Source organism: Salvelinus namaycush, chromosome 23 (genome assembly GCF_016432855.1).
Source record: "Salvelinus namaycush isolate Seneca chromosome 23, SaNama_1.0, whole genome shotgun sequence".
Classification (NCBI taxonomy): Eukaryota; Metazoa; Chordata; class Actinopteri; order Salmoniformes; family Salmonidae; genus Salvelinus; species Salvelinus namaycush.
This window is the reverse complement of record NC_052329.1, coordinates 19,489,083-19,505,661: the sequence shown is the minus strand read 5'-3', so window position 1 is coordinate 19,505,661 and position 16,579 is coordinate 19,489,083. Positions and strand designations below refer to the sequence as shown.

General features: G+C 43.9%; 1 protein-coding gene across 3 annotated transcripts in view; it reads right to left on the bottom strand.

Annotated features, from left to right (window-relative positions):
• Positions 1 to 196: 196 nt before the first annotated feature.
• Positions 197 to 16,579, bottom strand: part of LOC120018141 (vasodilator-stimulated phosphoprotein-like) — a 37,163-nt gene continuing 20,780 nt past the window's right edge. For all 3 annotated transcript variants that reach the window (XM_038961157.1, XM_038961158.1, XM_038961155.1), the window contains 13 exons: positions 15,992 to 16,163; positions 13,823 to 14,003; positions 13,584 to 13,650; positions 7,527 to 7,624; positions 7,178 to 7,413; positions 6,843 to 6,958; positions 6,631 to 6,682; positions 6,485 to 6,512; positions 6,321 to 6,366; positions 6,120 to 6,176; positions 2,259 to 2,328; positions 2,095 to 2,152; positions 197 to 1,934 (listed from right to left, as the gene is read on the bottom strand). In XM_038961157.1, coding sequence (XP_038817085.1) covers positions 1,897 to 1,934; positions 2,095 to 2,152; positions 2,259 to 2,328; positions 6,120 to 6,176; positions 6,321 to 6,366; positions 6,485 to 6,512; positions 6,631 to 6,682; positions 6,843 to 6,958; positions 7,178 to 7,413; positions 7,527 to 7,624; positions 13,584 to 13,650; positions 13,823 to 14,003; positions 15,992 to 16,163 — 1,219 coding nt within the window. In that variant the 3' untranslated portion in view covers positions 197 to 1,896. The remainder of the gene's footprint in view (positions 1,935 to 2,094; positions 2,153 to 2,258; positions 2,329 to 6,119; positions 6,177 to 6,320; positions 6,367 to 6,484; positions 6,513 to 6,630; positions 6,683 to 6,842; positions 6,959 to 7,177; positions 7,414 to 7,526; positions 7,625 to 13,583; positions 13,651 to 13,822; positions 14,004 to 15,991; positions 16,164 to 16,579) is intronic.

The window sequence follows — 16,579 nt, the reverse complement described above, 5'->3', positions numbered from 1 at the left end:
AATGACTCGTTTTAAGTCATGAAATGAATTCTAAACTCATAGGTGCTGTTCTATCATGCATGCTACTGTCCTGTAGCATGCATGCATAAGGTCTCATGTATGCCCTGTCTGAATCATTGGACCAGTTGATCATAAGTGGGATCCTACTCTAACCATAGATCTAACCCTGACCATAACCCGTACACAACCGTTTTAGTTGGGATGTTCCAAGCATCACACTTTAATAGAGAAAAACATTGGATCCCTCACTCTGGAAGGAACAAAACCAGAGAAACATTCCTATATCCCCCACCCCTATGCTGTGAGTCATATTGAAAATATCTAAATACATTTAATTATTTTCTATTTAAAATGTTCATACATGCATTTGAGCTGTATTGAATACATGCACAACATCGTAATTCAATTCAATGCCTTGGCAGCCAGAATATCCTGAAAATATTAAAGGCTTGAAAAGGATGGAAATGCACTTCAATGGAAAGACCAACAAAAGGTCAAATCCAAGACTCCGATGCGTTACAAGAAGCGGCTGTATTTGACTATAAATGCATCTCCAATCCAGTGTCTCTACAATGTTTTATTTATATTTCAGTGTAAAAAGCTTAAACTCTAGTAGAAAAAACAGTAACCCAAAATAATATATCTTAAAAAGAAAACAATCAAAACAATTCCCATTCACCTCAATTAAAATAGAAACAGCTTTGCTAATATTACAGTTTTGCTAATGTTTTCCCTCAAAACAAATATATCTATATCTATTCTCCAAGGCAGTTGGTCATGTCCAATTGTCTTACTTATGGCCATTAAAAAATATATATATTTCAATGTAGTTAGAAAACACACCTAAAATTGAAAACAGTACAGTTTAGGACCACTGATTAGTGTCTTGTTTTGAGCAGAAGGTAAAGATGAGTGTGAGTGGCACATAGTGTGTATTTTGTGTGCCACTCCTTCTCTAGGCCAAGTACATTGCAGAAAGAACAAGGATTCCCTCCATAGCACAGAACCACAGCACTCTCCTCTCTCACAGCACTCCGGGCAGTCGTCCATCACATTCCCTTTGCATGTCTCCTCTGACTTCTCCTCCAAGTCTGTAGAATTGAAGTTTGTGTAGTCTCTCTATTTTGGCCATTGACAGAACAGTCCACTTGGGAGCGGTAGACTTTGCTTCAAGGCAGTATAAGCTCTTGCTGTTGTGCACCAGGCCTGCAGGGAGCAGTGTGTGCTGTGGATAAAAGCCCTCAACCACAGGGTCCATGAACAATCTGGTAGGGTCTTCCCACATTCTCAAGATGGGCCAAGACAACAAAATATTGGCCTAGCTTTCAAGGGTTATCTAAAAGTTTTTATTTGAAGGCAGTATGAGGTTGATGTTGTGCCAGGTTAAAGAGGATTCTTACAAAAGCCAACCATCCACTCAGCCATTACAGTAACAAGAATGAATTATATGATCTTCCCTGATTACTGAATACCCCAGTAAATACAATGGTCTGTCTGACGAAGGGAGTGAATAGGAGCAGGATTTCTATGGGACAGATACATGGGGGGAGAGATACAACTGTACATGACAAGGAGTAAGAGCAACAACAGCTGTGATTATGTGCTCTGCAGTGGTTGTCATGAAATGAAGGAAAAGTTGGATACAAGAAGGGATGAGCGAGGAGAGCTGGTATCATCGCAGCAGGTGATCTAGTCCTTTGTTTGGATGTGGTTGTTAAATCGGTTCCCTGGGTTAAGGTACAATTATGTGCAATTATGTAGGTGTGTGAATGTGTGAGGAAGAGAAAGAAATATCCCTGGGGTACACTGGAGGGGGTGATAGGGGAGAGGTCCACACAGGGCCATAACCTCCTCTATCCATTCTATCCCTCCGTTCCTCCCGCCACGCTAGCAGAACTATGTGGAGCCCCTCTTCTGTAGCTCCTCAATAAAGGCTGTGGAAGAGGAGACAAGAAACAATCAATACAACATTGACAAAATAAGTAGTGCCTTTGCTATTTTCCCCCTCACTTAATTTGGACTTTTATACCAACGTCATTGGATCAGTCTGTGTGAAACATGGTTGTGGCCCAAAACAAATATCTGCAGTTTCACCTCCGATTATCTCCTCCTTGACTTTTTGTAACTCCTTCCGCATCTCGTCAAGAATCTCCTGCAGGAAGCAATCAAAACATTCTATCATTTACAGTATTAGTATTGTATATGATTATGTCTTTACTAGTCTTGGCATTAGAGGTGCAGCAGAAAATAATATTTACCTGTTTAATCCTCTCAATATCGGTCTCTTCACCACCTCCAGCATCATTATTAGCACCTGCATGCTTCACCCTGGATGAGGTGGCAATGGGGGGGAAAGAAAGCGAGTGGGTAGGGGAGGCAGAGAGAGAAAGGGAGGGACTGATTAAGATCAATCATAGTCTCATCACTGTGACAACCTACGCTGTCAATCCAACCCATCACCATAGCACCACCAAAGAGGCCTCAGGAAGCACCACACATACAAAACCACATTCTGTGAAAAACACAGACAACCCAAGAATGGCTTTCAAAGTTTCAATGACATTTGACTGTTGACCACACCACCAAATGTCCAGAAATGACAGGCCAAACACACAATATTCCATTCTATACTACATCAAGGGATAACAAATTCCAAGAATCCTTAAATAATATAAAGTAAACTTGGAAAATCATCCCTCAACTATTGAATAAGAAAAAGGCTTCTACAGTATATTCGGAAAGTATTCAGACCCCTTGACTTTTTCCACATTTTGTTACGTTACAACTTTATTCTAAAATTGATTATATAAAAGTCCTCAGCAATCTACACACAATACCCCATAATGACAAAGTGAAAACAGGGTTTTAGAACAGAAATATCTTAATTTACATGAGTATTCAGACCCTTTACTATGAGACTAAAAATTGAGCTCAGGTGCATCCTGTTTCCATTGATCATCCCTTGAGATGTTTCTACAACTTGGAGTAAACCTGTGGTAAATTCAATTGATTGGACATGATTTGGAAAGGCACACACCTGTCTATATAAGGTCCCACAGTTGACAGTGCATGTCAGAGCAAAAACAAAGCCATGAGGTAGAAGGAATTGTCTGTAGAGCTCAGATTCAGGATTGTGTTGAGGCACAGATCTGGGGAAGGGTACCAAAACATTTCTGCAGCATTGAAGGTCTCCAAGAACACAGTGGCCTCCATCATTCTTAAGTGGAATAAGTTTGGAACCACCATGACTCTTCCCAGAGCTGGACGCCCGGCCAAACTGAACAAACAGGGGAGAAGGGCCTTGGTCAGAGATGTGCCCAAGAATCCGATGGCCACTGACAGAGCTCCAGAGTTCCTCTGTGAACCTTCCAGAAGAAAAACCATCTCTGCAGCACTCCACCTTTACAGTAGAGTGGCCAGATGGAAGCCACTCCTCAGTAAAAAGGCACATGACAGCCTGCATGGAGTTGCCAAAAGGCACCTAAAGGACTCTCAGACCATGAGAAACAAGATTCTCTGGTCTGATGAAACCAAAATAGAATTCTTTGGTCTGAATGCCAAGCGTCACATCTGGAGGAAACCTGGCACAATCCCTACAGTGAAGCATGGTGGTGACAGCATCATGCTGTGGGGATGATTTTCAGCAGCAGGGACTGGTAGACTAGTCAGGAGAAGAAAAGATGAACAGAGCAAAGTACAGAGAGATCCTTGATGAAAACCTTCTCCAGAGTGCTCAGGACCTCAGATGGGTGCGAAGGTGCACCTGCCAACAGGACAATGACCCAAAGCACACAGTCAAGACAAGTCCTGAATGTCCTTGAGTGGCCCAGCCTGAGCCCAGACTTGAACTCGATTGAACATCTCTGGAAAGAGCTGAAAATAGCTGTGCAGCAACGTTCCCAATCCAACCTCATAGAGCTTGAGAGGATCTGCAGAGAAGAACAGGAGAAACTCCCCAAATACAGGTGTGCCAAGCTTGTAGTGTCATACCCAAGAAGACTTGAGGCTGTAATCGCTGCCAAAGATGCTTCAACAAAGTACTGGGTAAAGGGTCTGAATACTTAAAAAAGTTTGGGGTCACTTAGAAATGTCCTTGTTTTCGAAAAAAAAGCAAATTTTTTGTCCATTAAAATACCATCAAATTGATGTCAACAGTGTAGAGGCGACTCCGGGATGCTGGTCTTCTAGGCAGAGTTGCAAAGAAAAAGCCAGATCTCAGATTGGCCAATAAAAAGATAAGATTAAGATGGGCAAAATAACAGACACTGGACAGAGGACCTCTAGAAGGCCAGCATCCCGGAGTTGCCTCTTCACTGTTGACACTGAGACTGGTGTTTTGCGGGTACTACTTAATGAAGCTGCCAGTTGAGGACTTGTGAGGCATCTGTTTCTCAAACTAGACACCAATGTACTTATCCTCTTGCTCAGTTGTGCACCGGGGCCTCCCACTACTCTTTCTATTCTGGTTAGAGCCAGTTTGCGCTGTTCTGTGAAGGGAGTTGTACACAGCGTTGTACGAGATCTTCAGTTTCTTGGCAATTTCTTGCATGGAATAGCCTTCATTTCTCAGAACAAGAATAGACTGACGAGTTTTATTAGAAAGTTCTTTGTTTCTAGCCATTTCGAGCCTGTAATCGAACCCACAAATGCTGAAGCTCCAGATACTCAACTAGTCTAAAGAAGGTCAGTTTTCAGCTGTGCTAACATAATTGCAAAAGGGGTTTCTAATGATCAATTAGCCTTTTAAAATGATAAACTTTGATTAGCTAACACAACATGCCATTGGGACACAGGGGTGATGGTTGCTGATAAATGGGCCTCTGTACGCCTATGTAGATATTCCATAAAAAACATTTTCTTTAAAGCTGTTTCCAGCTACAATAGTCATTTACAATATTAACAATGTCTTCACTGAATTTACTGATCAATTTGATGTTATTTTAATGGACAAAAAAAAAGTGCTTTTCTTTAAAAAACAAGGACATTTCTAAGTGACCCCAAACTTTTTAATGGTAGTGTATAATTGGTTATATAGTTATGTTTATAGGTGTGTGTTTATAGGTGTGTGTTGGTAGAGAACAATGGGTTTATTCAAATGGCTGTGCATCTACCAGGGTAAAGATATCGATAATTGGACCTTTGTTATTCCTAATCTATATCAATGACCGTGCTGCTGTGTCTTCTACCGTACTTCCCATTCTCTTTGCTGATGATACCAATTTGATTTTTATCATCACAGAAGAATTTTGATTCACTAATTAATGAAGCCAACTTTAGCATGGTCAAATTTTCTGAATGGTTCCAGATAAACAAATTATCTTTAAAATGTAAAAAATAACTTTAATGTATTCACTAGTATGAATAAGAAATATTGTAAAAAAAATAAAATAATAACAATAAAGAGCCAGAATCTCAATTGGTGGGAATGAAAACACATCCACTAGATTCCTTGGAGTTCTAATTGATGAAAAGTTATCCCGGAAAGACCATATTACATTTTTTTTGCAGCAAAGTGATGAAATCTGTTGGTATCATCAGAAAGAATAGTGGTTTGGGTAATCAGGCTTGCTTCCTAAATCTATACTATAGTTTAAATTTACCCATATCTCATTTACTGTAATATTGTCTGGGCCAGTACACATGCCTCCTACCTACACAAATTACTCAAGACTAGCTACCTCCTCTAATTACCTGGCTCCTCTAATTATCTTGTACTCATGTATTGGATATTGTTTTTTTGTGGTGTTGTTTTCATATCAGTCCTTGGGCTTCCAACCACACCTCCACACCGTTTAAAAAAATAATTTTTAAACAAATCTGTATTGTGGTCTATCACTTGTTTTCTAGGGTACAAATAAATAAATACAAATAAAAAAAATATCAATTCACATATCAGAATGGAATCCTGCAGCTTTTTGAGCAGGGATGATAAAAGCTGTCACAGAAGTCACAGCGTTCTGCAGTCCACTAGGTGGTGCTGTCAACAGAACAATGGCCCAGCACCACGCTCTGAAGCTGTGCCCCTGTTGACCTGACAGAGGGAAGGGAGGTGGGACGGTATGTTAGGGAGAGCAGCAAAGCGTCATTCCTGTTGTCTTGTCAGGGGAGGGACTTTGTACCTGGGACCCTGGGACAAGGGAGAGGTGGAGTCCATGCTCTTGGAGATGGAGTGATTCCTGTTTGTGAGACACACACTGCTCTTAGAACGGGACACAATCAATTAATCAACACACACCTCTTTGAATTCTGAGATTGACATGCGTCCACACAGGCTGCTCTTACTACAGACACGGAGAGAGCATAGGAAGCTGAAACCTTACCTTGGCATAGTGGCTGATTTCTCCCAAGGTCTTCGTCCAAGAGTGTCTAAAAAGCAGAGAGGCATATTTTAAATCCAAACTGTATAAAAGTCTAATATTAAGCAAATTTGTCTTCCAGGTACAAACAAAACAGACTGGCACACAGACACACGGACAGTTCTCACCACTTTGGCCTTGGGACTCTGAGTCATCCTGTAGGGAGAAAGGAAACATAGTTAGACCAGCCAAACTTTTGTGTTTTCTGACTACATGGACATCTTTCAAATCTGTATTCACAACATAGTTGGCCAATAAACTAACAAATACTTACATTATCTGCCATCTTAGCAGGTGGCTTAGCCCCACCGTCTGCCATTTTTTTCCTGAACAAGACAGACGGACATAAAAGGAGAGTAAGAGTATGAGGCAACACTTAAATATTCACTAAGCTAGATCAGAGCCATAGAGGGGCATACACAGCGCTATAGACTGAGGCGTATGGATCTGTTCATTTATAAGAGTGCGTTCTTCAGTGCCACCTACCTCCGTGCCAGGATGGATGCCATCTCACCCATCAAGCCTCCTCCACCACCACCGATGGAGGCACTGGTGCGGCTTTGATCAGGCTTGGCAGCTGCAGCACCACTACCACTATCATCCTACAGAGGGCGGTAGAAGACACAGGAGATGTTAGAGTATCAGTATCGACACAACAACACTTTAGCTCTTGCTAGCACTGTAAAACAGAGGCTCGACATTCAAAATGAATGGCATTGAAGTCCAAATCAGAAATGAATGGTGGTTGCATAAATGTGGAGATAGTTTTGTATCTATCGTTATGCTAATTCTAATCCCACTTTCTCCTTTCTCTCTCTCACCTTGGCCACTCTGCGGAGCTTGGCCCCTGCTAAGGCTGCCACCAGGCCCCCTGCACCTCCCCCTAGGCCCCCATCTCCTCCCGGGGAGGGCAGTGGTGGGGCGGGCGGGGGTCCTGATCCTGCGGCCGGGGGTCCTGGGGGTGGAGGTCCCGGGGGTGGAGGGGGCCCAGACGGAGGAGGGCCGGGGGGTGGAGGAGGGCCTGGAGGTGCTGGGGGAGCCAACGGTGCAGCGGGCACTAAAAATAAAAAAAAGTTAAGACAGTCGGTGTACTACGTTCAGGGAATGGGTAAAACAAATAATGGTGTGTTCAAAAAGGCTAACTGTATTGCCGTCAGTGTGACCTCTGACCTGCTGCAGCTTGTCTCTCTCTCTCCAGTCTCTCCCACTCCTGCCTCTCTCTCTCCTGACGCTCTGTCTCCTGCTGTTCCAGCCTCTGCTGCTCCAGCCTACAGGGATAAAACTCATGGGGATTAACACTAAGAGACAAACAAACATACACTAAACACACCCAAACAGTCAACAGATTAAGAGGCACAAATAATATAACAATGTATCTGGTGAAGGGATGAATGGGAGGCACCACATCCTCCCTGAAAAGGAGGTCTCACGCCAGAGGTGACCTGGCAAAGAAATTACATTTTGGCTTTCATCTTTCCACACTCATGACATGGCAAGTGAACTGTACCAGCAATTATTGAATTAAAGCAACAACCATTTTCAAACAATCCTTGTGGGCACTGTCTAATTGTGACAAATGGCTCTGGAGCAGCGTTAGACTGAAGAGCATATCTGTTATTAAATTGTGCTGACTATGCGGCTATGCTGGGTTGGTGAAGGAGCTCCTGATTAGTCCAGGACTGAAATGAAAGTACACATTTGGCCAAGAAGCCCTAATCAGGGTCAATCCAGGTCCCCTACCCCAGCACATCTGTCACCCACAGGACCTGCAGCTGCCACACACACACACACCCCCACACACCCCCACACACACACACACACACACACACACACACACACACACACACACACACACACACACACACACACACACACACACACTTTAAAAGCACTCTTGGTTGACTGAAGGCTGGTGTAGACTTTACTGTGAAACATTTGCTTACGAGCCTTTCCCAATGATGCAGTTTAAAATTAAATAGTAACAAGAGGAATACAATACACAAGAATGGAGCTACATACAGGGAGTACCAGTACCAAATAAAATGAGCAGAGCTATGAGGTACTTGAGGTAGATACTGTATGTACAAGCAGGGTAAAGTGACTAGGCATCAGGATATATAATAAGAGTAAAATAAAGAACAGAGTAGCAGCAGCAAATGAGTGTAAAAGTGTGTATGTGTGTGCGTACTGTGTCGGTATGCGTGTGTGTGCGCGTATGTAGTGTATGACAGCTGATGTTCCGGTACTGTTTGCCGGACGGTGGCAGAGTGAACAGTCTATGGTTTGGGTGGATGGAGCCGTTGGCAATTCTTTGGGCCTTCCTCTGACACTGCCTGATATAGAGGTCCTGGATGGCAGGGAGTTCTGCCCCAGTGATGTACTGGGCCGTACGCACTACCCTCTGTAATGCCTTGTGGTTGGAGGCAGAACAGTTGCCATACCAGGCAGTGATGCAACCCGTCAGGATGCTCTTGATGGTGCAGCTGTAAAACCTTTTGAGGATCTGAGGACCCATGCCCAATCTTTTTAGTCTCCTGCGGGGGAATAGGTTTTGTTGTGCCCTCTTCACGACTGCCTTGGTGTGCTTGTTAGTGATGTGGAACTAGTGATGTGGACACCATGGAACTTGAAGCTCTCAACTTGCTCCACTACAGCCCCGTCGATGAGAATGGGGGGCGTGCTCGGTCCTCCTTTTCCTATAGTCCACAATCATCTCCTTTGTCTTGATCATGTTGAGGGAGAGGTTGTTGTCCTTGCACCACACAGTCAGGTCTCTCATCGTTGTCTGTGATCAGGCCTACCACTTGTGTCATCTGCAAACTTAATGATGGCGTTGGAGTCGTGCCTGGCCGTGCAGTCATGAGTGAACAGGGAGTACAGGAGGGGACTGAGCACACATCCCTGAGGGGCCCGAGCACACATCCCTGAGGGGCCCCTGTGTTGAGGATCAGCGTGGCGGATGTGTTGTTACCTACCCTTACCACCTAGGGGCGGCCCGTCAGGAAGTCTAGGATCCAGTTGCAGGGGGAGGCGTTTAGTCCCAGGGTCCTTAGCTTAGTGATGAGATTTGAGGACAATATGGTGTTGAACGCTGAGCTGTAGTCAATGAATAGCATTCTCACATAGGTGTTCCTTTTGTCCAGGTGGGAAAGGGCAGTGTGAAGTGCAATAGAGATTGCATCATCTGTGGATCTGTTGGTGCAGTATGCAAATTGGAGTGGGTCTAGGGTTTCTGGGATAATGGTGTTGATGTGAGCCATGACCAGCCTTTCAAAGAATTTCATGGCTACAGATGTGAGTGCTACGGATTGGTAGTCATTTAAGCAGGTTACCTTAGTGTTCTTGGGCACAGGGACTATGGTGATCTGCTTGAAACATGTTGGTATTACAGACCAGGGAGAGGTTGAAAATGTCAGTGAAGACACTTGCCAGTTCATCAGCGCATGCTCGGAGTACACGTTCTGGTAATCCGTCTGGCCCAGCGGCCTTGTGAATGTTGACCTGTTTAAAAGGTCTTACTCGCATAGGCTACGGAGAGCGTGATCACACAGTTGTCTGGAACAGCTTATGCTCTCATGCATGTTTCAGTGTTACTTGCCTCAAAGCGAGCATTGAAGTTATTTAGCTCATCTGGTACGCTCGTGTCACTGGGCAGCTCTCGGCTGTGCTTCCCTTTGTAGTCTGTAATAGTTTGCAAGCCTTGCCACATCCCCGGAGCCGGTGTAGTACGATTCGATCTTAGTCCTGTATTGACGCTTTGCCTGTTTGATGGTTCATCGGAGGGCATAGCAGGATTTCTTTTAAGCTTGCAGGTTAGTGTCCCGCTCCTTGACAGTGGCTGCTCTAGCCTTTAGCTCAGTGCGAATGTTGCCTGTAATCCATGGCTTCTGGTTGAGGTATGTACGCACAGTCACTGTGGTGGGGTCGTCCTAGTTGCACTTATTGATAAAGCCAGTGACTGATGTGGTGTACTCCTCAATGCCATCGGAAGAATCCCGGAACATATTCCAGTCTGTGCTAGCAAAACAGTCCTGTAGTTTAGCATCTGCTTCATCTGACCACTTTTTTTTTAATAGACCGAGTCACTGGTGCTTCCTGCTTTACATTTTTGCTTGTAAGCAGGAATCAGGAGGATAGAATTATGGTCAGATTTGCTAAATGGAGGGCGAGGGAGAGCTTTGTACACATCTCTGTGTGTGGAGTAAAGGTGGTCTAGATGGTTTTCCCCTCTGGTTGCACATTTAACATGTTGATAGAAATGAGGTAAAACTGAGTTTTCCTGCATTAAAGTCCCCGGCCACTAGGAGGAGCGCCGCCTTTGGATGAGCGTTTTCGTGTTTGCTTATGGCAGAATACAGCTCATTGAGTGCGGTTTTAGTGCCAGCCTCAGTCTGTGATGGTATGTAGACAGCTACGAAAAAAACAGATGAAAACTCTCTAGGTAGATAGTGTGGTCTACAACTTATCATGAGATACTCTACCTCAGGCGAGCAAAACCTTGAGACTTCCTTAGATATTGTGCACCAGCTATTGTTTACAAATATACATAGGCCCACGCCCCGTGTCATACCAGAGGCTGCTGTTCTGTCCTGCAGAGTGTATAACCCGCCAGCTGTATGTTCTTAACTTCTTATGGCTGGGGGCAGTATTGAGTAGCTTGGATGAATAAGGTGCCCAGAGTAAACTGCCTGCTACTCAGGCCCAGTTGCTAATATATGCATATTATTAGTAGATCTGGATGGAAAACACTCTGAAGTTTCTAAAACTGTTTGAATGATGTCTGTGAGTATAACAGAACTCATATGGCAGGCAAAAACCTGAGGAAAAAATCAAACCAGGAAGTGGGAAATGTGAGGTTTGTAGTTTTTCAAGTCATTGCCTATCAAATATAGTGTCTATGGGGTCATATTGCACTTCCTAAGGCTTCCACTAGATGGCAACAGTCTTTAGAACCTTGTTTGATGCTTCTACTGTGGAGTGGGGACAAATGAGAGCTGATTGAGTAACAGGTCTGCCAGAGTGGCATGAGCTGATCACGCGCGCTCACGTGAGAGCGACCTGCATTCCATTGCAATTCTAAAGACAAAGGAATTCTCCGGTTGGAACATTATTGAAGATTTATGTTAAAACCATCCTAAAGATTGATTCTATACATCGTTTGACATGTTTCTACAAACTGTAATATAACTTTTTTAACTTTTCGTCTGAACTTTCGCCTGGACTTGCGTCGTTGAGTTCACAAATACAAACTCACACGCGAACAAAAAGGAGGTATTTGGACATAAATGATGGACTTTAGCGAACAAAACAAACATTTATTGTGGAACTGGGATTCCTGGGAGTGCATTCTGATGAAGGTCATCAAAGGTAAGTGAATATTTATAATGCTATTTCTGACTTTCTGTATGGCTTGTTTTGGTCTCTGAGCGCTGTACTCAGATTATTGCATGGTGTGCTTTTTCGGTAAAGCTTTTTTGAAATCTGACACAGCGGTTGCATTAAGGAGAGGTTTATCTAAAGTTCCATGCATAACACTTGTATTTTCATCAACATTTATGATGAGTGTTTCTGTAAATTGATGTGGCTCTCTGCAAAATCACCGGATGTTTTGGAAGCAAAACATTACTGAACGTAACGCGCCAATGTAAACAGGTTTTTGGATATAAATATGAACTTTATCGAACAAAACATATATGTATTGTGTAACATGAAGTCCTATGAGTGTCATCTGGTGAAGATCATCAAAGGTTAGTGAATAATTTTCTCTCTATTTCTGCTTTTTGTGACTCCTCTCTTTGGCTGGAAAAATGGCTGTTTTTCTGTGACTAGGTACTGACCTAACATAATCGTTTGGTGTGCTTTCGTTGTAAAGCCTTTTTGAAAATCGGACACTGTGGTGGGATTAACAAGTTTATCTTTAAAATGGTGTGAAATACTTGTATGTTTGAGGAATTTTAATTATGAGATTTCTGTTTGAATTTGGCACCCTGCACTTTCACTGGCTGTTGTCAAATCGATCCCGTTAACGGGATCTTAGCCGATCTCAGCCATAAGAGGTAGTTGTCATTCAACCACGACTCGGTTAAACATAAGATATTACAGTTTTTAATGTCCCGTTGGTAGGATATACGTGCTTTCAGTTAGTCCCATTTCTTTTCCATCGATTGAACGATAGCTAGCAGAACGGAAGGCAAGGGCAGATTAGCCACTCGTCGCCTGATCCTCATAAAGCATCCGGATCTCTTTCCGCGAAACCTACATTTCCTTTTCCAGCGAATCACGGGGATCTGGGCCTGGTCAGGTGTCTGTAGAATATCCCTCGCGTCCGACTCATTGAAGAACTCCTTGCTCAATTTCAGGTGAGTAATCCTAGTTCTGATGTCCAGAAGATATTTTCGGTCATAAGAGACAGTTGCAGCAACATTATGTACAAAACATGTTACAAATAACGCGAAAAAACTAAACAAAATAGCATGGTTGGTTAAGAGCCGATAAGACGGAAGCCATCCCCTCCAGTGTCTACGCCTACAGCATTTTGGTAGCCCATTGAACAATGGTAATAGGGTCTGGTATGAACAGTGGAACAGCTGAGTTGAAGTCAAAGGTAATCGAGGTAAGTAACTGTCGATCTGATGCCCAGAAGTGCTTAGGCGGTCATATGTGATAATATTATGAACTTTCTGTACAAAAAAAGTTAAGATAAACATGATAAAAGTCACTATATAGCAAATGAGTTGGAGCTCATAAGATGTCGCCCCTTACCGTCGGTACCATTTTGACAATCTTATCTGTGACCATTACTACCACCATTTGATGGACAATCTCGCCAGCCTATCCCAGAGCCTCCCCAGTGTGTTATATATTGCCCATTAGACTAAATGAGATTAGGGGTAAAAGCTGGGTGTATCCTTGGCGAGTGTGGGGTCCACAGGGAGAGGAGTTGGTGGGAAAGTATAGATTTTGACATCAAAGAGTTGACCTTCATTCGCTTTACAGACTCCGTCCTCAAGAGGCTGGCTGAGGGCTAAGCAGCGTAAGGCTAATGCCGACAAATCCTTTGAGTCAGTGTGCATGTGTGGTTATGTAAAACCAGGCCAGTGGGACTCTGGTCATACAAAGATATTTTGTCATGATACTTGTATTGACCCTTAATTACAACTCAATCTGGAAGTAAAGGTGAGTGTACTGTACTCCCCCCTCCCACCCCAGATATCCCACACTTGGTACCTCCGCTGCTGTTCCAGTTCCTCTGGGGAGGGTCCATTTGACACTGGGCGGGGGAGGGTAGCGTAACCTGGAGGTAGAGAGGGGAAAGAGAGTATGACTTAGGAAGAAAGCTGTGAGATGCAAGTCATGCTCATGTTTCAACACATGCATTTCTCGCAATTCTTTCTCAGACAGTGCTGTGCCTTTAGAATAATTGCAAAACATATTGAGGCTGCATGTACGATCCATTCTAATAGTACCTGCGTCTGACAGGGAATTGAGTACTTCCAGTGCGTGGGTGATTCCGTTGGCGAAGAGGGCAGCATCCTCCTTACTGCCAAAGTTGAGCCCCCACACCTGCCGCGCGTCCCGCCACTGGTGGAAGTTGGGCGTGGCCTCATTGTACTTCAGGCCTTTCACAATCGGACAGTTAATCACCACCTTAGAGAGAGAAGGGGGTCGGAGTCAAGACATGACACTCCCAACATTGGCAGATCATGGATACCACTTCTTCATCAAAAAACAAGGTGATGCTCCGTATAGTTGAAATGGACAAACTGCAGATTTTAGATAAGAGAACTGTCTTTACTCATGTTGTATGGAACTACATTGGTTATGGCAATACTAGACCTTAATACTGACACTCAGTGATAAAAATCCATACCGGTATGTGGATCCATTCCGGTATAGAAAATATATCGCCCAGCTCTAAGTGTTCGTGTTTAGGGTGCATCTCAGTCTAAACTTCCCTAATTGAAAGCTTTTTCCATATTGCACTCAGCCTGTGCTTTCAGATCAAGGAGAGGAAGCCAGTTTGGACAAGAGAAATGCACCCTAGGTTTATATCCATCCAGCAGGTGGCACCAACCTGGTGATTCAATACAAGTCACGGTGCTCTGGGTTTGAGTGACTCAGTCTGAATGTGCTGATGCATCGTTTCTGTTTTACAACCCCTGAATTCCACAGAGCAGAGGAGAGAGCACCTTAACTCCCCGCGCCAAAAGAGTCAGGGAGAGAGAGACGCAGACACAGAGAGAAGGGACAAAGATACTCAGAAAGAGAGAGAGCAAGAGAACGAAGGGGAGGGAGGGAGGGGAGAGACGCAAACAGAGACGACAGAGATGAGAGATGGGGAAGGCATCCTTAAAATTGTCACAGGAAGTGGTTGAGCTGGCCAACCATCTTTCAGGAAACATACGTCTATGGGGAACACTCAGGCGACTGGATGTTTAATGAGAGGATGGTATGGAGAGGGGGAGAAGAGGGAGGGGGATGGGGTGGTGAGATACTGTATCTATACTGAACATAAATGCAACGATTTTACTGAGTTACAGTTCATAAAAGGAAATCATTAAATCCATTAGGCCCTAATCAATAGATTTTACATGACTGGGCAGGGGGGTGCAACCATGGGTGGGAATAGGCCCACCCATTTGGGAGCCAGGCCCAGCCAATCAGTTTTTTCCTACAAAAGGGCTTTATTACAGACAGAAATACTCCTCAGTTTAATCAGCTGTCTGGATGGCTGACCTCAGATGATCCCTCAGGTTAAGAAGCCAGATGTGGAGGTCCTGGGCTGGCATGGTTACACGTGGTCTGCGGTTGTGAGGGCGGTTGGACGTACTGCCAAATCTTCTAAAAAAAATTACATTCTCTGGCAACAGCTCTGGTGGACATTCTTGCAGTCATCATGCCAATTGCACACTCCCTCAAAACTTTAGACTGTGGCATTGTCTAGTGTGCCACAACTGCACATTTTAGAGTGGCCTTTTATTGTCCCCAGCACAAGGTGCACCTGTGTAATGATCATGCTGTTTAATCAGCTTCTTGATATGCCACACCTGTCAGGTGGATGGATTATCTTGACAAATGAGAAATACTCACTAGCAAGGATGTAAACAACTGTGTGCACAAAATTAGAGAGAAATAAGCTTTTTGTGGGTATGGATAATTTATGGGATCTTTTATTTCAGCACATGAAATCAACACTTTACATGTTGCATTTATATTTCTGTTCAGTATATATAGTGCTGTTTGTCTAGTTTTATTGTTAAAGCTGTAACAGTAGAGGTGGTGTAAGTATTGATCGGCCCCATGTGCTCCATGCCACCCAGGCCTGTATTAGCCTATTGGCCCTTATGGGGGAACTATAGTAGACAGAACACAGCTCTTTGACCCAGCACAGAGAACCTGGTGTAGAGTCTGTGCTTGCATTACTGAGGAAGTTAGTGGTGTTAGTCTGCCTGCGCATGGCCACAGGTGGAAAAAGGGCTGATTCACAGTTGTACAGCTGGCAGGGCTTGTTGGTACTGTTGATGTACAACATCACACAATCAGTGAAACATGCACGCACACAGACTTAAACCCATAGTCATAGATAATGTAAATAGATGCGCACACACACACACACACACACACACACACACAACCTGTTGATCTGTCTGCATCTTGCGTCCCACCACTCTGAAGGCGTTAGTAGAGGGGTTGTGGTAGATCTGGACCCTGCTGAAGTTCTGGGGCCCTGTTCCTGCCGGGAGCCACTTCTTATTCCCATCATCATAGATCATCACCGTGGCCCGAGCCTGGCAGATACTGGACTCACTAATGGAGAGACAGAGAGTTATTGTTAGAGGTCGACCGATTAATCGGCATGGCCGATTTCAAGTTTCCATAACAACCGGTAATCTGCCTTTTTGGACGCCGATTATGGCCGATTACATTGCAATCCACGAGGAGACTGCGTGGCAGGCTGACCACCTGTTACGCGAGTGCAGCATCAAAATGACCTTGTGGCTGCAAGGAGCAAGTTGCTAGCTAGCATTAAACTTATTATTTTTTAATCAATCTTTACATAATCACTAGTTAACTACACATGGTGATGATATTACTAGGTTAACTAGCTTGTTCTGCATTGCATATAATCAATGCGGTGCCTGTTAATTTACCATCGAATCACAGCCTACTTCAACTTGATTTAACAAAAGCGCTTTCGCGAAAAAAGCACAATCGTTGCAATA